General features: G+C 41.9%; 3 protein-coding genes across 13 annotated transcripts in view; all 3 read right to left on the bottom strand.

Annotated features, from left to right (window-relative positions):
* Pkn (serine/threonine-protein kinase N) overlaps window positions 1-26,571 on the bottom strand; it is a 41,454-nt gene that overhangs the window by 3,969 nt on the left and 10,914 nt on the right. For 4 of the 11 annotated variants that reach the window (XM_070210279.1, XM_070210280.1, XM_032436765.2 and 1 more), the window contains 5 exons: window positions 15,743-16,129; window positions 15,315-15,636; window positions 12,397-12,953; window positions 4,242-5,564; window positions 2,046-2,765 (listed from right to left, as the gene is read on the bottom strand). In XM_070210279.1, coding sequence (XP_070066380.1) covers window positions 2,046-2,765; window positions 4,242-5,564; window positions 12,397-12,953; window positions 15,315-15,636; window positions 15,743-15,991 — 3,171 coding nt within the window. In that variant the 5' untranslated portion in view covers window positions 15,992-16,129. Of the gene's footprint in view, window positions 1-2,045; window positions 2,766-4,241; window positions 5,565-12,396; window positions 12,954-15,314; window positions 15,637-15,742; window positions 16,130-21,561; window positions 21,836-26,571 lie in introns of those variants that run through there. The other 7 variants (XM_070210283.1, XM_032436773.2, XM_032436766.2 and 4 more) reach the window with 6 other exon arrangements.
* On the bottom strand, window positions 517-1,187 carry LOC6625705 (large ribosomal subunit protein uL22). The gene has a single exon (XM_002050290.4). The coding sequence runs from the start codon at window positions 1,104-1,106 to the stop codon at window positions 546-548; it is 561 nt and encodes a 186-aa protein (XP_002050326.1). The 5' UTR covers window positions 1,107-1,187; the 3' UTR covers window positions 517-545.
* Window positions 5,642-12,375, bottom strand: LOC26531697 (uncharacterized). Its single transcript, XM_015174868.3, has 4 exons — window positions 10,223-12,375; window positions 8,380-8,765; window positions 7,909-8,322; window positions 5,642-7,849 (listed from the first exon to the last, which is right to left on the bottom strand). Exons 2-4 carry the CDS (start codon window positions 8,614-8,616, stop codon window positions 6,230-6,232), a joined length of 2,271 nt encoding a protein of 756 aa, XP_015030354.1. The 5' UTR covers window positions 8,617-8,765; window positions 10,223-12,375; the 3' UTR covers window positions 5,642-6,229.

Below are 26,571 nucleotides of genomic sequence, written 5' to 3'. Positions count from 1 at the left end.
ATGATGATAATAAAAGAGAAAAGAAGACGGACAAAACTCTGACGTTTCGCTTAGGTGCAATATGTGGAGGCAACACAGGGTGACAAACATATACAGGGTGACGCTGTGAGTTACGTTAGAATATAAAAGACATTTGCTGGCACGTGAAATGATTGTTTGTTATTCCCATTCGAATGGCTCAATATAAACTTGTCTATTTCAAGCACTTAAATCGTCTCATTTAACATTTCATTTTGCACACGTTATTTATTTATGATTTGTCGCGGGTTCCTGCTCTTAAATTGTCAAATTTATACGCGACACAGATTTTGGCTAGATTTCAAATGTTCACTCTATGCACTCTTCTCTATGCAAGGGCATATCAGCTAGGTGAGTGCATTTGCCGCTTATCTATCAGCTGTCTATTAAAGCACGAACTTTTGACTCAACTTCCATATAAAACCTTAAATATGTATTCATAAAATTGTCCTTGTATCATTAATTATTTTAATGCAGTAAAGGACTCGAAAATAAGACTTTCTGTTTAAAATCGGACTGAACTCATTTTATTCAGAGCGCAACATTTTCTCCTTTTGACGCTGCAGCTTCTTCTTCGATAGCTTCTTCTTCGTGGGCTCATCAGCGGCGACCTTGGCAACGACCTCTTCCTTCTCGGTCAGAATGACCTCAACGTGGCACGGCGACGACATGTAGGGATTGATGCGACCATGGGCACGATACATGCGACGACGCTGGCACTGGGCGCGATTCACCTGAATGTGCTCAACGACCAGGCGATCGGCATCGAGTCCTTTGTAGTCGGCATTCGCTTCTGCGTTGCGCAGCAGCTGCAACAGAAACTCGGCCGACTTCTTGGGCCAGCGACCCTGCGTGGTCTTCCACTGCTTGGCCTGGGCGCAACGACTGACGCCGCCAGTGGCACGGCGGAAGGGCACACACTCCTTCTGCTCCATGACGGCTTTGAGGAAGCGCTGGGCACGACGCAGCGGCATGCGCTTGATGGCCTGGGCGGTCTCGTAGGTGTTCTTGAAATGGACACGTAGATTGGGACCACGTGCCTTGCACGACTTGGTGGCATTGTCTGGTTCACGCGAGTAACGACCCATTTTTTTAATAGCTCCTTTAACGTATACGAATTGGAAGTAAGAGACTTTACCCTCTGAGGTGTTCTTTTATAGCTTTTCCCGTGATAGTTTTTGCAGAGCCTGCTTGAAAACTGTAATCCCTTAAATGTCAGAATGTTTGAGACACAGTTGTCACCTTAACAGTATAACACTAACAGAAAAATTTGGCCTTCTAACAGCTGTTAATCTAATGTCCTAGCAAGTTTTTTTATTATTTAAAAGCACCTGACAACTGTTAACAGTATAATTCGCCGCAGAGAAGTCAAAAAGTCGAGGAAAATATCGAAAGTATCGATGAGTTTAGTGACATCCACTTGCAATTGCAATTTCAATTTGTACGTCGACGCAATATTCAGAGCTTTCGTTGGGTTAGATTACTTATACAAATAAACTTAATTTAATAAATTTCTACAGTTTAAGCTGCGCTTTTGCTCTGGCGCCTAGTTAGCTGCATTATTTTATAATTACATGAACATGGCAAGTGCTGTTAGTTAAACCAAATGTGCAAGTGCTGTTAAAGCTGTGTAATGTTCAATGCTGTTAATTTACATTTACATAACACTCACTGTTAGGCGTACTAAATGTGCATGTTGTGTTGCTGTTAATGCGCCGTTGCTGTTATTAACATAAGATAGCGCTCAGTGTTGTGAGTGTGTGTGAGTGCATTTATGTACACGAATAAAAGTTTGCGTTAAAGCGAATTTAGGGTGAATGCAGGAAGTTTGACAACAGATAAAGCTGAAGTAGCTGTCAAAGGAACAATAACAGTAACAGTGGCAATAACAGAACACCAACAACATGATTAACATGAAACTCATTTGGGTAAATTAGTATTGAGCTCAATTAACAGACAAAACGAAACCATAAACCAAACCATAGCCGAAAAATAAAACAGGATATCAAATGAAAAAACCTCCTAACCTCCACACAGAAACGATCGCCGGCACTGGAACTGCGGCTGGACTGCAGCCCACCGCTGTACAAATACTCATCGTCATCCTCGGGATACTCAACCAGTGGCGAGGATGGCATGGTCTCCTCATCATCCGCACGCCGGCCGCCAACGAGCACCACCGGCGGCAGCGTCAGCACTGGACGATGCATTTGCTGCTCCACCGCCGAGGTGGTGGCACCCCTTGACGGAGTTGGCGACTGTTTGGGCACAGCCGAAGCAGCTGGAGGCGGCTTCTCGGGCAGCTGGAACTGAAACGGGTTGCGTATTGGTAAGGAAAGCTCGCTTGCGCTTAGCCTGTGCTGCTGCTGCTGGTCATGGTGAGTATGGCGACTGGCGGGCGGCAGAACATTGGTGGTTAGTTCAGGTTCAGGTTCGGGTTCGGGTTCGGGTTCAGGGGGCGCTGGCGGCGACTCTTGCATGGGCATTACGGTCTGTATCTGCACGATCTGCAGCGTTGCCGTGCGATCCAAGGAATTGGCCAGGCGCGGCTGCTGTCTGCCCGGCGGCAGCTGATCCATTTGCTGTTGCTCCCGCTGCTGTTGCAGCTTCTCGAGCAGCTCCTGTTCGAGCTGCAGCTGCTCCATGGGCCAGCCGGGCGACTGTTGTGTGTGCAGCAGGCGGCGCAGCGTGTTTGGATGCGATTCCATTTCGGAAAGGAAGTCAAATTCATGCAACGCGTCCTGCAACTGTCGGCGATTAACGGCATCATGACAGGACACACACACACACACACACGGGAACGCGCACGCGCAGTCAGGCAAAGCATTAAGCAACAGCAGGCAAGCGGAAGAGAGTGGAAGAAAGCAGTCAAAGAAATGGGAAGGATAAGCTCACGACTGTTGATAAGAAATTGAAACGTGCAGAAAATGGCGAGAGGCGACAGACAAGAGAATCACCAAGAATCACAAGAAACCCCCACAAAAAATATGTGGGCGACATGAGGCAGAAAAGAAAGCAAGACACAAGAGAGAGAGGAAGTTGAATGATGATGTAGAAAGTTGAAGAGATGAAAAGAAATGATACAAAGAAAGAGCAAGAAATAGTTTGCGGCTTTGATCAAGAGAAAGAAAGGGGTGGAGGGAGAGAGAGAGAGAAGGAGAGAGAGAGGGAACTAAGCGTAAGCACTATGAGAAAGGGTTTGGGAAATTATGATGTTCTAAGGCTTGGATAGCACTCGATAATGGGAACTAGTTCTATAGAACTGCATTTAATGACTAAAAAAAACCGTTTGACTACAGAGGGAAAGCAAGCTTAGGTAAATTTTTGATAAATCAGGATGTTACTTTGCAGCTTAGAATTTTGAAGCAAGTTCAAAAGAACTAAAATGAACGAAAAGTCAACTGCTAAACTACGAAGTATCTAGATGCCTGAGCTAAGTAATGAACGCAGGATTATCATGGCTGTTTTTTTTTAAGCTCATTTGAACTAGTTCAAAAGCAACTAATTTGTAACTATTGTAAAAATTTTTTTATTGTGGGGCATAACAGGCTTTGATTTATGAAACTAGTTCACAATTTGCCTATAATATTGTTTATATGTGTTGTTCAGATAACCTTCCAGATATAGTTAAACAACGAGCTGAAACTAATTAAAGGCTTAAAAAATAATATACATTTTAGAACTAGTTCAAAGCAATGTTTAAAGCTGAGATTGAGGCTAGCTGATATAAAATCTTCCCTACCTAGATCAAAAATAACTAAAAGACCTGCTAGTTGACTCTCTTCATAGGGTTATGATATTGAAAAGGAACAGACAGAAACATATAGTTAATCATATTTGAATACCAAATTATGAATATCAGCAATCAATTTAGGATCAATGTCGAGTTCTGTTTTGTATGGAGTTTTGGTTGCTAATCAGATGATATATGTCTATATGTACAGTTACAAAATCCAACACCAAAGCGAATATGACCAAACACAGACTATATAGACATGGGATGGGCTATACATGAGTGTGGATAATTATACAGAATGAGGCAGCTCTGGCAGAGGCACAAAGATCGAAACAGCTACAGAATTACAGCTATATAGGTAACCATATAAATATATTTAGATATATATATATATATATTTATATGTATAGTAGGAGTGTGTATATATGTATAGGTAAGGAAGGGCTTTGCTATACAGTTGCCAAGCATAGAGTATTAAGCTGCTTACCTCCTGATCCAGCACTGGGGTGACAGACTTCAGCACGGGCGGCGGCGGTGGCGCTGTGGTGGGCGCGGCAGTACGTCCGGGCGGCGTCTTGCCGGGCATTTGCAGGCTTAGCGAATTGGGTCTAGCTGCATTGGGTGCAATGATGTTGCTCGACGCTGGCTGTGGCGGCGGCGGCGGCGTCTCTGGCGGCAGCACACTGATGCCCTGCATGTGCATGGAGAGCGGACGCAGGCCGCTCAAGCCGCTAGCTGCGGGATCCGGATACTCGCCGGGCGTCTCGACATGCTCATGCAGACCGGCATCCGGATCGAATTCCATGTTCTGGGCCTGTTCGCCCGGTGAATACGGTTCAGGTTCGACGGCCAGCGCATCTGAGGAGGGCGTGCGCGATATGGGCGACTCCGAGCCTCGCGAGGCGGCGCTGCTGGGCAACGGCGAGGAGGCGCGACCAGTGATAGCAGCTGCATTGCCGCCAGTGCCCATGTGTACATGATTGGGTGCATTGCGCTTGAGCAAACGGCCCCAGGTGGCCACATTGATGTTCATTTGCTTGGCGCGCGGTATATTCTTGGCCTGCTGGCGATTGAAGATCATGCGCTGGCGTCGTAGCTTGGGCTTTTGTGAGATCATCGGATTAAGAAATTTGATCTCGGCAAAGAGCAAGCCCTGCGGCTCCAGCTGCAGCGCCATGCCGTGACGCACATCGTCAATGAACTCCTCCAGGCGCAGCACCTTGACAGCGCACAGAGAGCGCCAGTCACGCCAATAGACGCCAATTTCCAGCTCTCGGGAGCGGTCTAGATCGATGGAGAAGCGCTGATCCCAGGCCTGCTGTGAGCAGGGCTTCCAGGAGGTCTGTCCCACGGTAATGTTGTCCAGCTTAATGGCAGCCATAATTTCAATCGATGTCTCATCCTTCACCGAATAGCTCTTCGAGCTGCTGCGCGAGGTGACGCCCTTGACAAAGCTGCGCAGATCACCCGGACTGGAGCTGTTGTCTTTGTCGCGACGCGAGCGTCCAGGCACATCCTCCAACAGATCCTGACAGCCCATCAGGCGCACCTCCAGCTTGCCCGTGACGCTGGCGCAGCGGCCCAGCGATGATACTGATTGATACGACTTGCCACCGAGCAGGCCGCCCGGTCCAGACTGCAGCGATGTGTAGTGCACAGGCGCCGGCGATGTCGACTGCTGCACAATCTGCAGCTCCTTCTTGAGCAGCTGGGCGGTCGGCGAGTCCGTGGGCAGCTCCTGGCGTCGCAGCTCCAAGGAGTAGCGTAAGAGATCAAGTTTACGCGATGATTCCGACAAACGGCCGTGCGCCTGCAAAACAGAAATGCAATTTGCAATTGATTAGATTATATTTTACGATCGAAATCTGATTGAGAATCAAAACAATATCTTGTTTACACGCTACTTTATTTAGTTCTTTATTACTTTAATATAAAACATATAAACAGATTCAGCGCACATAAATGTTTGTGTGAGGAACATTTGTGAACAATCTTTAACTTAAGTCTCTATTTCAAGGTAGGGTTCGATCGGATTGGGTGGCGTAGATTAAGGGGCATAAGAACTTATGCAGAGTGTTAAATGCAAGCTAAAAGAAATAATAAGTTAATAAGTTACTAAACTCGATTATAACCGAAGTTTATGGACCAAGGCAGAGTTTTCTTTTAATGAGCTGTGAAAAAGTAAGTTTATTTATGTATATATTCAAAATATTTAAATTTGTCTCTAAAACGAGTGTCTTTCGATTGAGAAACTTGTTACTGCATGTCGAGAGAATTCTCATATTATCTAAAGATGAAGTTGTAGAAGAACTTTCATTCTCTTTATCTACTTAAGCATAGCTTCTAAAGAGCTTCTCTATTCCTTTGATTATTTTCTAAATGATAAGCGGACGGACGCATTGTTCATCTTCCATAACATATTTCAGGCTCTGCCATGGTTTTCTTTTAGACATTTAGTTCCTAAAGCTAATCCAACTATGGTTGCGGTCGTCGCAGCATTGGGCGCTCCCCCAAAGAGAAAGCGCGTCCGCGCAGCTGGAAACGTTCGGCCAGCCAGCGCTGGCAGCTGTCGCATAGGCAGTTGGGATTCTTGGTGGGTCCCACGTGATGGCCCGGCTTGCGCATGGCAACCACATTGCCGAAGCGACGCGCCTTCTCCAGATGCTCGTGCGTATAGCCAGAGACAACGGTGGAGGTCTCGCTGGCCAAGCTCGGACTATCGCGTGAGATCTGAAAGCGACGCGCGGGCAGTGGCGAGGGCGCCACCGAGTGCCCAAACGTGGTGGCCGATGTGGTGCTGGGTGGTGCCTCGCTGCCGCAGCGCAGCACGGTGCTGGCCGTCGAAAGCAGCTGCGGTGAGCTGCGCTCCGAGGAGGGCGAACCAGGCGCCGCCTGTACGCTGAGATTATCGCGCGCCTCGCTCTTCCAACGATAGCCGGGATGCAGGCGCCTGAATGGATCCATGGCCGTGGCCGCAGCAGGTGCAGCTATAACTGGCGCTGACTGTGGCGGCTCTGGACTTGCGGGCGGACCAAAGAACTGCAGAAAACCAGGTCGGTTACGTGCAGTATGCGACAGCTGCTGCAACTGCCGGCCCGGATAGGTATTGTAGCCCAGATTGCTCTCCGAGAAACCATCCGATTCGGAGGGCAGCGTATCGCTGCGCTGGAACGAGCCACGCTGCGAATGCACCTCCGTTATGGTCGTCAACGGATGCGGATGCGGCGAGGTGGAACCCGGCGGCATTGCCTGCGCCTGCTGCTGCTGCTGCTGTTGGTGATGCTGCGGCAGTTGCTCTGCGGAGTGTTGCCGTGACCAGAGCCGCTCCATTTGCCGGATGCGTACGCGATCCAGCGAGTTCTCATAGTCAAAGCTGTCCGATTTGGTGAGCGCTGCAAATGCAGCATGGCCGGACGTATCCACCTCATCTGTGTCCTTCCACGAGGTGTCCACACAGTCGCCAGCCAAGACGCTGGACACGCTGCTGCACGTGGCATCCCGTGCCATGGTCGAGCGTGAGGAATTGGGATATGCGCCGCTGCTTTGCGTCTCATCGCTCGGCTGGCGCATATATTTCTGACGCAGATTCGCCAGCTTGGCGGCACGCTGATCCCCGATGTGCTTGCGGAACAGCAGCTGCTTGGATTCGCTGACCTCCTCGACGGTGCTGCACTTGGTTATCGCATGACCCAAATTGAGTTTCTGCTGTTGCTGCTGCTTCGCGGATGGCAGCGGCGACTTCTGGGCCAGGCGACGTGGCAGGGCGGCGCCCGAGATGCGCTGATGCCGCAGCAGCATCTGCTCGTTGTCCAGCACCGTTTGCGGTGTCGAATTGGAGTCCAGTTCGTACATATGATGCTCATTGTTGTTGTCCGAATCGGAGCTGGAGGCCTCGGCATCCGCCTGTTCCTCATCCTCCTCGGAGCCCGTGCAATAGACATCAATGTGCACGGTGCGCGGCTTTTTCTCGCCCAGATTGGGCAGTCGGGGCGTCGCCTGAGACGTAGCCTGAGACAGCGGCGGTATGCGCGACATCGAGGCCGACTTGAATGTGGACGAGGGCGTAACAGGCGTGGGCGTGGGCGAGTAGGTTGGCTGCAATATGACGCTGATTAGTCACACACACGATTTGGGCTATATGGGCGCTCGCTTACCACATAGGTGTTCGCCTCCTCCGCATGACGCCTGTTGGCAAAGTTCATGAGGCCCTCGGTGGTGGCGCGTCGCTGTTCATAGGCGGGCCGACGCCGCTGTCGCTCCTCCGAATCGCTGGTCTGTGAGCAGGCATCGCGCAGCTGCTGCGCATGCACCTTGCTGTGATAGACAAAGGGCTCATTGAGTGCCGCCTCCAGCTGTTGCTGCTGCGGCAGAAAATCGGCCACGGCAGAAACGACAATGTTGCAGGTGCTGCGGCAACGCGTGCCGCACATCTGAGCGGTAACCCCGCCGCCGGGCGACGCCTCATCCGTTGGCTGTATGTGTCGCGAGGCCTGCGGACTGCCAAAAGCCGAATCCGCATAGGTTGTCGCCGAGGAATTGGTGCTGCGAAAGCTTGTCGCAGCCGTTGCCTACGATTCGTTCTCGTTAACTTTTGCCGCATTTTATCAATTCAATTGGCAGCTTACCTTCTCCGGCTCTGTTTCGTGCTCCTCCGCGGTTGGCGTGCACAACTTGTAAACGACACGCACCGGATGCAGTGGCTCCTGTGCGCTAAACTCCCGCTGCACTGGCTCACCGCCCGCCCGCGCGAATGTCAGCTGTGCACGCACTGTCCACTCGGCGGTCAGCTCATGAGGCAACGGCGGCAGCAGCGGTTGCGAGGGCTGTTCACCCTCCGCTCCGCGATTGATGCTGCTGCTCATGATGCTGGCCCCACCTTTTAGGCACACATGTTTTCTTTTTTCACGTTGCCTCAAGGTACCGCTCAATTTCTATATACAACACACGATCTGCACAGATACGCGGCATATAGTTTTTATAATTTTTTTTATATATATTCTTCTAGATTAAGCTAAAAATACAACACAAATTGTTGCTCTTGATAGTTTGGCAAACATACACGCACACGCACACGCACACACACAAAAGCATCGCGAGGGCGGTTCCATAGAAGGTGAACTTTTCATATCCATAAGCTCTACGATTCAGCTGATATTTATTTCTTTATAAGAAACGCTAAAAACTATTATAAGACTGGCATACTTCATCTGCTCATGGCTAACCTATATATTCTTAAATAGTTCGATTAATTTCTTACAGATAATTAAAATCCATTTTTTATATTTACAACGATTACAAGTTCCACGTTTTTGAAACTCTTAACGGCTTTAAAATGCTTTGGCAAAGGAATAAATGAAATATTTAATAATCTGATCATTTCTGACGGCTAATTAAAATCTGAAAGGAAAAAATGCATATTTCGAGTTTTAAAAATAAACATCATAGACAATTTCTAGCATCAAATTTATGGTTCCCAATAATTGGCTGCATATGACGTACATATTGCTATCTGAATCATCAAATTCTGAACAAACGAAAAATGAGTAAAATAAATATTCGATTTTCAATCAAAAGACATCAAAACGAAATTAAGCAGCAAAATTTATAGAATTTAATGAGCAAAAAGCTTATTTCATTTTTTTTTGTACTCGGAAATCGATCGAAAACTATTTGCGAAATCTTAAAAACTGAAAACTAAAAGCCGCCATTTAATTCTGTGAGAAACCTAAATTCTTATTGAATCTTTTACAACTCAAATGCTTATTCATTTCACTTTTATTTTCATTTTTATTAATTTAATTATGTTCTTTATAAAGACACGGATTACTATCGTTAACTAATTTCTATTTAATTTTAAATGCAGCCCTCGTTTCGTGGGCGCTTTATATTGTTATTTGTGGCCTTTTGATCCGTTTTATTTTATGATCTTTTATTATTTTGTTCTTATTTTTTGATTTTTATTTTAATGTTTTTTATTTTTAGCTTCAATCAGCCACGCACAAAAACACTTTCGATTTTATATATGTTGTTGTTGTTGTTGTTTTTTGTTCTTCCTTTTTCCACTTGGCATGTAAAATTGTGTTTCTAATTTTATGTGCATTTATTTATAAATTCTCTCGCCGTTTATTGTTGCTGTTTTTGTTGTTGTAAAATACTAAAAATCGCAAGATGACCCCAAAAGCCAAATCGCGTTAACCACGCACGAAAATAAAATGCAGCTCGCAAACAAGGTAAAAAGAAAAAAAAAAAAATTGAAAAAGAAAAAAAATTACGCAATTATTTTTAAATGGGAATACAAAAAAAAAAAAAAAAGAAGTTAAAAAACTTGAAACACGCTGCGTATGCGTAATGTTTCTTTTTAATGCCTGGAATTCGAGTGACGTCGAGTGTGTGTGTGTGTGCGTGTGCTGCTTATGGGTGTGCGTGTGTTAAGCGTTTATAGTTTATGCGACGGTCTCTTTTAATTACATATGCATAAAGTTTTAAACCGACAAAAAAATATGCACTTAAAGCGCCGCAAACCAAGAAAAATAATTAAAAATTATTTTAAAAAAAAAACTTTAAAAAATTAAACAAAAAATAAAAAAAACGACACGCGGCAAACAAAAAGCAAGCAAACGCAACAACACGCGCACGTAGCCCAAACGGCAACAGAACTCAAACTGAAATGCGTGAAAATTCGCTAGAGAAACAATTTTTCCGCTTTCAAACGGGCAACAGGCAGAACACACACAGAATTTGGCTGCGCTCTCTTCACGAATATGTATACATACATATGTACATACATGAAACTATATAGATATAGATCGTAGAAACTCTATATGCATATATGTGCTCAGCATAGTTCTATTAATGTTTAGCAAACACACGAAAGCGAGCAAAGGGCATTTGGCTGTTGCCTTTGTTTATCGCCCAGGAAACATTCGAAGAAACATCTGTCGACCGATTGGATCCCAAACCCCGCCTCCGACCCCGCCACCTTGCTTGCATCTGTTGTTGTCAAAAACTGCACTTCAGCCAGAAAAATTCATGCCGCCCACCCTCGGCTCGGTCGCATCTTAAAACAAATAAATACGCACTGCAAATAGAATGGAACACGTATGCTCTATATTGGCCGGCCACATTCGTTCTTGTTGTTTTTTTGGTACATACTATTATCCAATAGGGGCAGCTTCTATTGGAGTCAAAAAAACAAAGAAAGGAAACGAAACGAAAAAATGCCACAACATCATCTGTACGAATAAATCACAAGCATGGACAAGACATTCCATTTGTCCACGCGACAGGAAGTCGGAAACATTGTGACATAAATTAGGCGGGATCGTGCAGAAACTGTCGAAGCTTGAATACTCTAGGAAATCTATTGGAACAGAGTACATAAAGAAGGTTATGTACTTTAAATGTTTATAAATGGCTGAAAGTCCCAACTAACTGCCAATAAACTCTTTTCAAGTTTGTTAACAGTGTATATTACCAATATGTCAGGAATGCTCAAGCTTTGACCCAGCTCAAGCAAACCCTAATGCCTGTTACTAAATTCTATATTATTTTCCCTTCTACCCAAACCGGTTGGGAAAACGCATATACCTACTCTACACTAACCGTAGGGCCTCTCGTGTCCATGGCCAAATGTCATTTTGAAATACTGTGCATATTTTCGAGCATATTTTGCAAGCGAACTCGCCAGTAAATTAATGAGGCGACAGTTCGCACTTAAAAGACGCACACACAAGCAAGCTAGTGCGACTTTCATCGCCACGCCGAAAATAAATACCCTTGCAGACAAGTGGCTAAGTAACGTTTTTGTGCGAAAGCCCAATTTCCGACTAATTGTTCTAATGGGTGCTATAGAATTGTAAGGTTCCTAATTGCAGACATAATCTTGAGAAATAGAAAAATGTTCGACACCAAACTGATTTTTCCTACAGTTCTTCGATTCTTCCTTTAGAGCCTAAGAATATAGTAGACGGATATTGATTAAATCCAGCACATGACTAGTTAAGTCAAAAACTTAGGTTTTAAACAAGTGCATCTACGTCATCTTCATGACATTCTTAAAGGTTCGTTCCGGTCAGTTCCGACTTACACTTGAACTCTCTAATAGAAAATCGTATCTATGCAGATTTTCATGACAAAAGTTTTATAAAATAAGAGACTAGTTAGCGCCTCGCTTATTAATATTGATCGGGAATATATATACTTTATGGGGTCGGATACGCCCCAATTTATGCGTTACGCATTTCATTGTACGGAGAGTATAAAAAACATAAAGCACGACAAAAGGAGGGCAGGGAAAAATTGAAATATTTTCAACAGCCGCGTAATTAGCCTCGTTTTGTTTTTTTCTGTTTTTTTTTTTATGCTTGGGCTGGTGCGTATTGCCTTAAGGCAAACGGCGCGTATACGCAACGCATGTGCACATGAATCATACGCCGTGTGGCACACGCCACAAGTGTCGACTCTCTCTCTCTCACTCGCTCTCACTCACTCTCTTTTACCTGGGGGCAGGCCGAGCGTTTGGCCCGCCCGTTCGCGCGCGCACCCGCTTACCTGGCCCGCGGCCAGCTCTAAGAATTTAGGTTAATCTAATTAACGCTAAGTAGCAGAAAGGTAAAATATAAAAAAATCTGTCGCCCACTCACCTCCTGCAGCGCCTTCTTGTCTGGTGCACGATTCGCCGTCTGCAGCGTGCGTATGACATTCTTGGCTCCATCAACGACCGCTGCCTCGATGCGCAGCCGGTGACGCAGCTCCTCGATGCGCTCCTCCAGCGTTGTCTCCAGGCTCTGCGGCTGCATGCTGCCGCCGCCGATGCCGCTGGCGCCGCCCGCTATGAGGACACCATGCTCATCTGTTAGCTGGAGCGCGGCCTTTAGGCGATCCGCCTGCTCGCGATTCTGTTTGACTTTGATGATGCGCAAGCGCAAAAACTCAATTTTGGCTTTGGAATCCGCCAGCATTTGGTGCGCCTCGGCGAGCAGCTTCTTGTCGCAGCCAATGCCCAGCGATTGTATCATATTCTCGGCGCCCGTCTTCACCTTCATCTCGATCTGCAGCTGCTTCTCCAGCGAGGCCAGCACCTTGTCATTGGCCGTCGCCGGTCCACCGCCGCCGGCCATCGCATTGTTACCGCCCAAGCCACCAACGGCTCCGGCGAGCTGGGCAGCGCCGCTGCCATCAAGGCTGAAGGCAATCGATTCTGTAAACATGAAACAAAATATTTAAAATGAGTTTTTTTTTTTTGGATTTTATTGGAAAGTGTAGCATTATAAACATGTGTATACCCTGTAGTTGGGCATTATAACCGGGTATATTGACTGAGAGCATAGACAAAGCCCATTACATATACAAAGCCTGTGAATATGTATGGCACTTTGTTCTAATATATACCCTCTAATTGGGTGCAACAATAGCAATGTTCGGTACGAAAGGGCACATTAGCTCTGTGTATTGGGGTGAGAGGGTGGGTATATCGGGCTGGCTTAAGACCCACTCACGTATGTCACGGCACATCTACCTGTGCATATATGCTTCACATTCAGGTTCTGGTTACAGGGTATCTTTTAGACCACTATCTTTTCCCAGTTACAGCGTATCTTACGGCTTTGTTTATGACTTTTTTGCCTTAATTTTAGAACACTCTGCTTTTAATAGTTGCCCTTGACTTCAATTTTGCCCACCGGTCAGCTTCTTAAAGGGGGGTCAAATCATTTAACCTAATGCCGCATTTAGCCACATACTGTCAAAGTTCAAGGGTCACTTAAGCCGCGACACGTCTATTACTGTGATGAACGCGGAACAACGTTCACAGGTCGCCCCGCTTGACTGACAACTGCGGACACCCAAGTGCGCCATTTGACACGCTTTATTTACAGTTTAATCTGATTGCACACGACCACTTGAATTAAACTGCAGCTAAAGGGGGGGGGCGAATGGGGTGGAAGGGGCTGATATGCAACAGTTGCTGGCAAGCGCAGGAAACGACAAGGTGACATGCGAATTATGAATAAATGTTGTGTGCAGCTTTTATGAGGACTAGAATAATGAAATAAACAATAAAGAATACAATTTTGATATCTATTATTATAAATAAACATATATATGAATTAAATAAAGGTATTCATACTAATCTATATCAAATCAAAACAGATAAGAACATTTTTTAGAATTTTTCCTGATCTAATAATTTATCAAGCTTCGTATCAAATACACTAGTTATATATACAAATATATATATTGCTTCATATCTCTACTGATTCATAAAGGTCCTAATCAGAGTTAATGAAGAAGAACATGTTAATTCTCAGATAGAACCACACGGTTATTTATTCCTGAAGAGCAGTTGCTGTCATTTGTTGTGAAAGACTAAATAAATATTTAGTATTAGATTAAAACAATTTATCGTTATAGAAATAAGCTAATTGTATCGATATTGGAATTGTAAAGAAAGCATCGATACTACAAGCTCCGATACTGGACTGACTTTCGAGCATGCGGTCAAAATAAATTAAAAAGAGTTAAATAGCTTGACTTAATGTAAGATATAATATATAGGCATATTTTTAGCTCAGCTCTTGAGTAGAATTTTCTCATTGAGTTTAATCGACATTCTATCGAAAAATTTCAGCTCAACTCGAATGCTAATTTATGCTGCACCAACAGCACATAAACCAAAACAAAAAACCAGCTAAGAAATGTTTGTTGCACTTTGCTGGCAGCTGCTGTCAAACATGTCAATCAATTGAGCAGATGTTAACCCATGAAGCTTTCAACAGATGCTAAAGATCTTCACGACGCAGTTGATGATGATAAAGATAATGATGATGTTGAAATCTACTGAGATGCATGCCGCTGACTGCAGCTGGTGGCATGTACCAAACACGGAAACAGATAGATAGACTGCGATACAGTAGAACAAACCCGAAGCGCTGAGCAGTCACATTCAGCTAAATATTTCACGACACTTGTGTCAATAGTTGAATAGAAACAAAAAAAAAAGCCTGCTCTAGCTGGGAAGTGCTGTACTAGAAAATACCTATATCAAGAGTTCTGATCGGAATAGTTAGTTTAAATTACTAATTTGTTAGTTTTTATTTACTGATTTGCGAAAGAACATGAAATGAGCTACTCTGAGATATTGAGATAAACATTTGTCTATGCCTCTTTTAGAGCTTACACACTTTCATATACCCTCTCTGCCATTAATTGCTGATAAGTACAGGGTATGGCACAATAAAAATAACCTGACACTAAGCAAGTGTTTTGTTATAGATACAAGCTCAAACGATAAACGCACAAGTATTTCGCGCCTGGGTAATGTAAGAGAACACGCAAAGCGCGACAAAGATACAAATGTATATAGATAGATGCATAACGAGACAGTTGACAGGTTTGCGTGACAAACGCTCGTAAAACGATACTTGAAGTTACTTTTGAGATACTTTTAACGATTTTCTTTTTTAGGGGCACAAAAAAACGAAAAATGTAGTAAAAGAAGCGACAGTTGGGAAAGTTGGTACGAGTTACGCAATCTTAAGTTGAGCAATCTTTTTGTGCTTACCTTGACCGTTGCTATTGACCGCCGTATTGGCGGATGTTAGCAGTATTTGACTTTCGAGTTCCTGCAGCTCCGACTTGAGCTCGGCCAGTTTGCTTTTGCTCTTCTTGACCAGCACGGCGACATCGCTGAGCGAACGTCGATCCTTGGCGACCTCGCGCAACTTTTCGGCGCCCTCTTTAATCTTTAGCTCTTTGCGTATCTCGCGCCGTATGGCCTCCTTGATCTCCTCGAGCCGTATGGACATACAGCTCTCGGGCAGGTTCTCTGTGAAGCCATATTTATGACTGAGCTCGTATAGAACTGGATGTTTTATATATTCGCCCTGCAAGCATAGAGATAGAAAATTGTTAATTAAATTAGAATATGTTTGGATTTGGTTCAAAATTCGTTTGACTGTCTGTGTATTCAGTTTTGACGGAACCATTTACCGTGTCTGTGTAAAATACTCCCCCATTGGAAGACTCAAAATTCGAGACGAGACGATTCCACAGTCTCGAGACACTCGCTCGCCGCCTGATCGAAGACTTTTGGGCGCCACTATAGTTGCGTGGCAGTGTATTACATTTGCGCGAGTTGTCATCTCGGCTCGACTTTAAATCCTCATTGGATAGGTTTGGGGGCTCGGTTTTGGGCTGCGACACCAACATGCTGCGTATTCTCTTTACCAAACTTGACATTTTCAGTGAGTTTTTCGCTCGAATTTCAATTTGATTACGTTTTGTGTTTCTTTACTTTTTGGTTTGTTGTTTAAGCTTGCGACCAGTTCATGGTAATTAGACAGCTTGTGTCGCGCCTTTTCACACGACTCACGAGCGCTGCGAGTTATCAAGAAAATGTACAAGAGATTGTTAAGAAAGGAGAGGAAATACAACAACAGCAATAACAACGACAAAAAAAAGAACAAAAAAAAACAAGTTAGTTGTGACTGGTTCTAGATTGTCATGTCATCGTTGTCGCATAAGAAAGTTAACACAATTGATAAAGAAATTTCTCGTGCTCGTTTCTAAACATTTCCGATCTGGTATCTGTGCAGCAACAATTATAATGCAAATTAAAAGTTCTAATCAATTTGGAATTGCAAACAACTCCTGACTCAACTTTCACGGCGCATTCAAATTGGGCTGCTATTCAAGTTTAGCATTGAACACTTTGCAAAACATTTCAAGTAGTCTCTCGTTCTCACCCAAAGCAATTTGTTGTTGCCAAGAATTCGAATTGAAAGTGTGGACAACTTTGCCAGTTTCAATTACAAGTTGCACTGAAAGCAATAATTGGCGACTTTCTAAGCAAAAGCAAGTCGCAGCATCATTTGAAAATTGGAACATTTTGTCACACTTTTGAAATGCACGAAATTTTATCAATTAGTTAAATTGATAAATCAGAGAGAAAGCCTATCGATAGGATATACAGATAAAAGGATGCTGGTCACACTTTACTTCTAATAAAAGTTTATTATTTGAATTTAAAGTTCAAATCTGAAGACAAAAGGTCGTAGAAGCCAAATCGAAAAAGTGAGCTCATCTTCGGCACGCCGCAGATTTAATACTCTCTCAAACAGTTCCCTTTTGTAGATATACGAGGAATACCGAAGCTTGTAAATGCCGAATTCGATGGAAATATTTTGAAAAACATAAAAGAACATTATTAATCGACCGATCTTTCCTATGGCAGCTATATTATATAGTGGTCCGATCATGACAAGGTTTCAAGAAGAAGGCTTTAGAACTTAGAGTTTAGCTTGCATAGTAACAGATAGACGGACATGGCAAGATCTAGAGTATGTCTAGACTTTATGGGGTCGGAGTTGGTGAATTACAACAATATAATACCCTCTACAAAGGTATAGAAATTGCCGAAAGTGTAATTCTCAAACGATTTAAGTGTTTAATAATAGAAAAATTAACTCGAATATTATTGGTCTAGTGCTTTCAAGAGAAATTAGGGATTGTTGATCACAAAAATGGGGCTCACCAAATATTATTGCAATTAAGAAAAATTTATATACATAAACCAAATATATTGTTTAATCGTAAAGGCAAATACTTGTAGCTTATACAATAAAAGAAACTTGAAGCTATGCTAACCAGAGCACTTTTATCTGAAATTTGTCGAAATGAAAACTATTTTGTTTATATCATAAAAGCTAGAAGTCAGACAGTTAGCACAACATGGCACCATAAATATGTACATACGCACGCCTGTAAAGGCCCGATAAAGAAACTATATATCGCATGTCTGCTAAAAAGCATAAATATATATATACGCACATACACAGGAAACTTAGTTTATAAATTTTTAGACTTTGTTTACTTTGGTTTTTTTTTTTTTTCTTTTGCTCATAAACTTACAAAGTAAGCGACGGCAATTGTTATTGTGATTATTGTTATTATAATATTATTATCAACTGTAGACAGAGTTCTGTTTGTGGCATATTGAATTCCATGGAATACGTTGACTGCTTTTAAGTCAAAAGCGTCGCGAATTTGCATTAACGAAAGGCAACTGGGAGCTGTTTGTTGTAAAAAAAAAAAAAAAAAAAACTGAACTTGACTCATGCCAATTAGCCCAATAAGGCCGTCGTAGAGCAGCTGACAGTTGGCCATATTTGTTAGCCATGAATATGCATAAGAATTTCTCCAGCTCTCGAACTCCGCGAAGCAGCCAAATGTAGAAAGCGAAAATTAACCGAGACAATAGCGGCGGCAAAAGCCCAAAGACTTATTGGACTCTAATTGAATAGAATATTGCCATATATTTGGTTGCACTCATATACATACACTTGATTGATTGTCTGGGCACGTTATAAAAAGAGCAAAAAATTGGAAACAAGTTGCTTCGTAAAAACTCTTATAATTATAACATATAAGACGAATGCCAGGGACGGCGTTGACTGCGCAACGTTTTCTTATCGGCATTTTGCTGTGGCCCTATGATAAGCCTGAAAGCCAAGAAACTAAACACAAATTTTGAAGACAGAACGTTTGTTTATCCACTCGAAATACACACACACACACACACACACACACACACACACGATTACACTTTGATATATGTAAAAAAAAAAATGCGCAGGGCTTAGTTTCACATCACATGCTTAGCCTGATATTTTATATACAAAGACCATATATTGTTATATTTATTTATAACGTATTGAAATTTCACAGTTAGAAATCGCCTTGAGCCTGCAACTTGTTGCAAACACTTTTTTATAGCTGCCCGCACGCCGCAACTAACGAACTTGAAGTGATGTTCACGTCATTTCGCCTGGTGTAATAAATGTGCCCATCGACCCGAACCAAATGCACACACACACACACTCGCACACACACACACTCGCACACACACACACACTTGCGGCACACCTCGTGGGTGGGCGAAGTCAAACGATTTATTACGAAGTTACTTAACGAAGTGACTCACGAAGCTGGCAACTGGTTTCGGCCTGGTTTTCAGTTGATAACACAAAACGCAGCTGACTGACCGCATCAACAGACATCGATTGCATTTGGCCGTTACATCGCCTGCTTGGCTATTATCAGGGGGTAAGTAGTATATATATCTAGGCAATTATCTGGCCATAGCCAATACCTTGAAACGATTGAGCTAACCACTTGAGAGATTATGAAAACACAAATAAAACAAAGCTGCTCTAGTTGGCAGTGGCCGACTAACAGATACCCTCAAGCCCGCATCGAACTGTTTTTACAAATATTCTCAAGAGTGAAAAAATCTCAATATGTGTAGCAAATTTGGTGTATCTAGCTCTTAAAATGAAGACATATCGACAGACAAAATAACAAGGAGATGCTTTCTTCTGCCTGTCTGTTGCATACATTTGCACAAGTACATTATACCCTTTTCCATATATTTTCAATGGTTGCAGGGTATACAAACATCTTTTACTAATGATCTAATTATTGTAGTTTCTTAGTCCAATATTTATAGATGAACTATATAATAATCTAGATACTAAATGCTCAATTTGTACAAGTACTAGCGGATATTGCCTGACATTGTTCGGCCATTTATTATTATATTAGAGTTATTAAGACTAGCTCGTACCACCTTTATATAAATATTTAAAAAACAGAAAAAACTACACTATGCAACAGAAATCGATATTTTTAAAGATCTAGATGAATATCAAGTGAATATAGTCATGTCCGTTTGTCCGTTCAGTTTTAAAGCCATCGTCTTGAATAGATCTTGCATTTGTCCAGTTTTCTGGGCAGTACATAGATTGGAGCCGGCCGGATCGCAACTATATATCATATAGCAGACATAGGGATCGGTTGAAAAGGATATTACATCTTTGCTGTGTCGAAAATATTCTTGCTTTCTCGTTTTCAAGCAGATTTCAAAGAGTTAAGCCGGGATTAAGTTTGGAATTATACATTTGCCACAAATATTAAAAATTATATGTATATATATATATGGGTTACATGTACAAAAAACGGATTATATAAGATTTTCTGTCGCATACAAAAAACGAACTAGCAAAAACCCAAATATATTGGTAATTAGTTAACATTATCTGAACAATGCCCAAATTACATCTATTTAGTTAAAGCTGCGGCTCAAAATAATGAATATGCGATTTTTTCTAACCTAAGTGAACTTTAACTAATTGAGACATTCATTTGTTAGCCATATATCTTGGTGCTCATAACTTCATTAGGCTGACAATGGCAAGCTTCACTTTAATTTGTCTCTTTTTGCATTCGATTGCAAAAACAAATCATAAAAAGGCTCCTGGGAAATGTTTTACGAGCTTGTATGTGAAATTATAGCGGCTCGTTTGCGGCGTCGACACGGCGCATTCTTTATAAAAACATCTTGATGATAATGGGGCCCGCCGGGAATTGCAATTGCATAACGCGATTGCAGAAAGCCAAAGTTTATACTTGCGAAAAAAGGAAAGAGAGAAAAAAAAAACAAAAACAAAAACATACTGACACAACATACTTACGAATACTTGAATAATCAGCATAATATGCGATATAGCGATATGCGATGTGCAACAAAAGAGACGCAAGAGACGCAAAGATAAAAGATACACACAGTAAGTAGTACGAGGAGTACCAGCATAGGTGCATATATATATATATATATATATATATGGGTAAAAAGCATGCTCCCAACTACCTCTACCTCTGCCAGTTCCAGTTCCAGTCCCCGTCTATAGGGCGGCCACATGATGATGACAGCCGCTGTCTGAGAAAGTTGCAAAAATTGCAGGCGTCGCATTGGACAAGCGAGAGACAAGACTATGAGACTGGCACAGCGGAGTTAGGGGCCGGTCGCCGGAAGGGGGTGGGCCATGATGAGATGAAACGGAAATGGAAATGGAGGCGTTGTGGCAACAACAACAACAACAACAACAAAAAGTATAGAGGAGACGGCGGGTGGCGAGAGAAGGCGACATCAGTAAATGGCTGAATTTTGTGGCTTTCTTTTGACGCAGTCTTTCTGCATGTGTGTGTGCGTCTGTGTGTGTCTCTGTGTGTGTGTGGGCTGAGAGAACAAGAGGAGCACTTCTAGAGACAGCAAGAGCGTGATACGTATAGAGGGATAGCAGAGAATCTGCGGCAAGCAACCCACGTTTAATTAATAATATATTTACCCAAAAGCAAGAGCTGAACTACCGTGGGATACCCTGTAATAAGCTTATGTTTGTGTTGATACGAAAGACAATATATTTAAGAGTTCTATTTTGTAATACCCCACAGGAAAGTTGCCTTGAGCAAGCACCTTGCCATACTTTATGTAAACATATTTTTCGATTGCTGAAAGAGGCATTAATAGGATTCCCATTCCTAATCCCAAGCTTTCCATTTCTACTTTTGCTTTTACTTTATCATTTTAGAGCAATTTTCCTATTCCTCTTGTTTTCAATAGTAATTTCTTAGCAAAGCTTATACTTTAAAGAAGCATATTTTGCAGTAAGTTATATTATTTCAGGCCCTAAGCTAAACGAACGTCTTCTCGGCTAAATGTTACATACGCACAGGCAAAAACAATATGCACCTGCGACTTCAATTATAGGGTATGCTTATTGGACTACATGACTCAAGTAAGCAAATTTCGCGCGTGCTATCTGCGACTCAAACTCATATTCACATTCATATTCATATGTAAGTAAATAGCTTATACAACAACAAGAATTCCAAAATGGAATGCGTTTAACTCGACTCGCACTCACACACTGATAGATTTATATATGTCTATGTATATATAGAGTACATACGTGCAGATATCCTTTGAGACGCGATCGTAAATCCTTGAGAAACACCATGTTCATAGTGAGTGCCATGCTAGCAAACAATTTGTTTGTATATTTGGTTTTATGCCCTACAATTGATACAGGCGAGGCATTGCTCAAACATTTGACGGCAGTTTTCCCAGCGATTTTCTATGGGTTTTTCTTTTGCGGTTATCTGTTTTTTCTTTCTTTTGTCTTTGCGCACTGACAAAATATGCGAATTTCTTGCTGTAGATTTTTATATATTCATTTTCCAAATCGAATACGCGACGCAAAAATCGCGGCGACAAACTGTCAAATGTGCGATATTATATATCTATGCATAAGTATATATCATATATATATATATATCCATATATAACGATATACAGATACGGGGAAAGAAAAAAGGCGCGACACGCTGCGAACGAATTGAAATTGGGAAATGTCAAGGCGCTTCTGGCAGGGCGCAAACTGCAATGGAAAAACGCTGAGGCAACCAAGCGATTAGAAAGCTTTTCATTTTTGCGCAAAAATTACGGAAAAACAAATCATTTTCCCTGCATGTTTTTCTATATTTTTGTATTTGTTTTTGCCTTCGCTCGGTATGCAGCGAGAGCCGCGACGCTCCGAATGCAGATACATTCGCAGATACAAATACAGATGCAGATACGCGCACAGCTATAGATACAAATTAATTGCTTGGCTGCTTATCTTATAGATATGTGTGTATCTGAAAGATATAAACAACTGGCAGCATTTGTTGTCGGCGCAATTTCGTTTTCGTTTTGGAAAATGCTTTTTACAAAAAAAAAAAAAATATAAACACAAAAAATAATCGTTTTCCAGTTGTTTTTTTTGGTTTTTTTGTTGCTTTTAATTTCTTGTCATTTACCTGCAAGAGAAAAGAGTAGAAAAAAATAGTCATTAGTTGAGGGTGTCAAAGTCAAGCAGCGAGGGTTACTTAAATGCTTGCATTGTAATACTATATATAGAAATGTTAAGAATAGAGAATCTTAGGATGGGCCTCATGATAGTACATATACATATACAAAATGAATAAGCAAAGAGAAATTCAAGTATTTTTATCAAAGCTTGTCTTCCATTCTAAATTTAATCATTTAAAAAAAACAGCATTGATTTTTTGGATTTTAGTCATAGACTTTTTCTGGAAATGCCCTTTATTATATATTTCTGTAGATTAAATAAATTTTTTACGTGACAATTTACACTTATTCATAAATGAATGAATCACGAAATAATCGAGAGCTTGACTTTTATTTAATAAAAAGCCCATAGTTTTAATAGAGTTAAAACAAAATGAAAGAAGCCACAAATGTGTGTGTTCCATTTTACGCATATCGATTAACATTGCCTTGTAACTTCATGTAAGCAGACGTTTGGCATTATGTTAAAGCGCATTGCACATGTTAAATGCTAACATTGGTCTTAACAGAGACTTTTGTAAAATGATAATCTGCCACAACATTCATACAAACAACTGTTAATAGGTTTGTTAATGCATATCGTATATGTTAAAGTTAACATTTACCTTAACATTAACATCATATCACTCTGTTAAGCTGCCAGAGCAGTTGTCATGTTAACAACTGCTAACAGATTTGCCATTATGTTATTGCACACATGCTAAATGCTCAGACAAACATTTTTATTAAAGACCCTCGCCAAATTTAAGCAAAAAGTATGATTAATACTTGGTACGCGTGACTACTTAGCTACTTGGCTTGCTCATATGAGCCCTGGCAATTAATAACAGGCTCATATTAAATTTTTGGCGCCCGCTTTGATGTTGCGGGAACAAAACGACAACACCAACAAACGAGACAACTACATGAAAGTGATGCGATTTTCTAATCGGTCATTTGCCCGCGCTCTCGCACTTTAAGTTACGGCCACATTATTCATGCCGTAAGGTACATGTACCATATTCACAGGAACAGCGGACTCCATCAACAAGGCACACGCACACGTAAGCCCAAATAAAAACAAGGTCGTTGTTGTTTTATAAAAATATATATCTATCTATCTATAATTTAGGCACAACTACAACTATAACAAGTTGAGGCTACCCTTGGCGTAGCCCACGCATTTCGTAGACTAACGCATCAAGTGGATGTGGGGGATTTTTAACAGTCGATACATTTTTCGCACTTTACACACAACAAATCTCTGCTATTTGTATAGTTCGACGTGTTTGTGTGTGCGAGTGTGTGTACATAAATATAAAATACAACAACAACAACAAACTTTACTGACCATTTATGAACAGCCAAAACAACAACAACAATAAATGTTGCTTTTTTGGTCAGCGCTAGCAAAAAAACAACGAAAACAAAATAGAAACGCCTAAACAATCTTTTTGTTGATTTCAGTGCAATTTGTTTTAAGATACAATGTTTTTTGTATTCATTTATTTTGAACTTTTATTATTAGAGCATTCAAAATTGTTTATGTTGTTCGTAACCAAAGGCAGAAAGAGAGATTTTCAATCTGTTTTATTAAAGTTATATACTATCTATAATCAATGCTGTATTCTTGAATATTTTATAAATTATACGGAATATACTGAATGTCCACTTACTGCACAGTTTTCTTTTTCTAGCCCAACTTAACACATGTTAAATGAACACTATGTTAAGTCTACAGCAACATGTTATCGCTCTGTTAATAAATGCTATGTAACTGCTTGAACTGTTCAGAAAGTTTTTTATGCTGCTTAAAAGACTTTGGAGCTAAGAACTTTTTAATAGACGTAATGTACTTATTTTATCAATAAATAATTGATTATTCTGTGAGTATATATATTATCCACAAAACTAAATAAATGTGTTAATATTCGTTCAACTCTGTATAGTGTATGCCATGTTCGGCATCCGTTTGCTTAGTTGAATATCTTGTTTTATTTTTCACGCCGCTTTTGATGTTAACCAAATGTGAATTTTTGCATTACAAAAGTTGAGCATCCGACTCAATAGACCGAGAATGAGTTTTTCATGGGTTTATAATCAATTTACGATTATGCGATTCCCAGCCAAGTATGGCCAATACAACCTGATTATTATGGGGTGTTATTACGATGCCTGTTGAGGATGAGGATGATAATGATGATGAATTCGTTTTGTTTAGCTTAGTTAGTGACAACTGAGCTGTCAACGCATTTGTAATTTGAGTTGAGTTGAGCCCAACTAAGGCAAGCGGGGTTAGGACAGGTCTGGATGGGTGCCAGCCGGACTGGAAGTGGGTCGGGCGACCGCCCTGGGCCTGACCCAGTCTCAGTCCCAGTCCCCCAGTCCCCCGGTCATATTGCATTAACGTCAAGCCATAGAAAGGCGGCGACAGAAGTACAACGAAAATTGTTCAGTTTTCTTCGATTCTGTGCGCGGTTTTATTTAACATTTTTTTTTTAGTATTTTTTTATTATTTTATTTTTGCTTATTCAGCGCATGCAACAAGTGAATTTGGGTTAAGCCTCGTAGCGTAAGTACCGTAAAGATACGTTAAATGAAGAGGGGCCAAAAACGTAAAGAAACAAAAATAAAACGAGCCAGCGCAGCAGAAGAAGCAGACCAAAACAACAACAACAACAACAACATAAATAAAAGTGTGACAAAATTAGAACAAATTTTCAAGCGAATGCCTGAAATTGAAAATCGATTTTTTCGTTTCTTTCGTTTCGACTCATTTCGTATTTATTTTTTGATTTTTTTTTAATTTTTGTGTTTTTATTTGGTGTCTTGTGTCGAATTTTAATTGATTGTCACTTGATTTTCACTTTTTATAAACGTTCAAAGATGGTTAAAGAAAAAATCAAAACCAAAACTAAAAGAGAAATGGAATTTCACCCAAGCGGTATTTTTGATTGTTTTTTTTTTTTTGGTTTTTTGTTTTTACTGTTTGTTGTTGCGCGCTTTTGTCTTAATTATTAAACGCTGCTAACGGAAGAAGAAGAAGCAGCAGCAGCTGCTGTTGCCGTGAAGAAGCTGTAAAATAAATGGCCCAAATCGAGTCGAAGCGTTTAGCAACTTACGTTTTAGCAAAACCTAACAAGAGCAACACCAGCAACAACAACAAATGGTTGTGCGGCTAATCCCAAGGCGTTACAAGCTGTTGGCAACAGTTGTTGGGGCGTTGTTCCACCAAAAAGGACATTGACACTGTCCACACACACACACACGTACACACACAAAACTTGGCTCACAGAGCGCATACATGCGTCATCGAGAGGCGCGTTCAGTTAAGGAGACACCGCGAAATTTATGCAATTGCAGCCACAAAGACTTTCACGCGACGCTACGCAAAAAAAAAAACAATAACAAACGTTGACAGGCGCAAACACGCATAGAGTAACCGCACCGACGACCGGCTTCAAGCGCGACTGAAAGCGAACTGAGCGCCAGGCACACATACAAAGCCTCCAAAGCCCCCAGTCGCAGCAATAGCAGTGGCAGAGCGCGCTGAGCATGCGCGAGTATAACGCAGTGAGAGCGCTTCTTGCACACAAATACAGCTGCGCTTGCACGTTGAACAAAGTCAGAGCGCGGTTTGGCTACGAACGTCGTGAGAGCGCAGCTGGCACACAACACACACACACACACACACATAGGCGAAAGTGGAGCGAGCACAACTGCAGCAAAGAAAGCAAAGTCAAAGCTCTCGCTGCATGCTTCAATGAATGACTGGACGTTGACGTCGACTGCGACTGCGACTGCGATGGCACTGGCATAGCAAAGCAAAGCCGCCTTTGTTAATTGGCCTGCGCGTGCGCCAGCTTCTATACAAGTGTTGTTATGATTCTTGATTCTTTTTCTTTTTTTTTTTTTTTGGTTTTTCTTTGGCTTGGTGCTTCTAAGCTGCGCTCGGGGCTGCTGTTTCTGCTGTTGTTGTTGTTGTTATTTTTGTTGTTGAGTGGCTTTTATTGTGCCAGTTCTTGGAATTGTACAGCTATGTTTGATTAACATTTCTTGGCCACTGTTAAGCGTCGCTCTTTTCGGTGTC

The sequence above is a fragment of the Drosophila virilis genome, chromosome 5 (assembly GCF_030788295.1).
Source record: "Drosophila virilis strain 15010-1051.87 chromosome 5, Dvir_AGI_RSII-ME, whole genome shotgun sequence".
Lineage (NCBI taxonomy): Eukaryota > Metazoa > Arthropoda > Insecta > Diptera > Drosophilidae > Drosophila > Drosophila virilis.
This window is presented reverse-complemented; position numbering and strand designations above follow the sequence as displayed.

Bases quoted from the DNA above. Each gene is read 5' to 3' on its own strand.
- LOC6625705 (XM_002050290.4), bottom strand. From the start codon at position 1,106: ATGGGTCGTTACTCGCGTGAACCAGACAATGCCACCAAGTCGTGCAAG.
- LOC26531697 (XM_015174868.3), bottom strand. From the start codon at position 8,616: ATGAGCAGCAGCATCAATCGCGGAGCGGAGGGTGAACAGCCCTCGCAA. The intron at 8,323-8,379 runs GTAAGCTGCCAA...AACGAATCGTAG, and splicing joins ACGAAACAGAGCCGGAGAAG to GCAACGGCTGCGACAAGCTT. The intron at 7,850-7,908 runs GTAAGCGAGCGC...GTCATATTGCAG, and splicing joins AGGAGGCGAACACCTATGTG to CCAACCTACTCGCCCACGCC.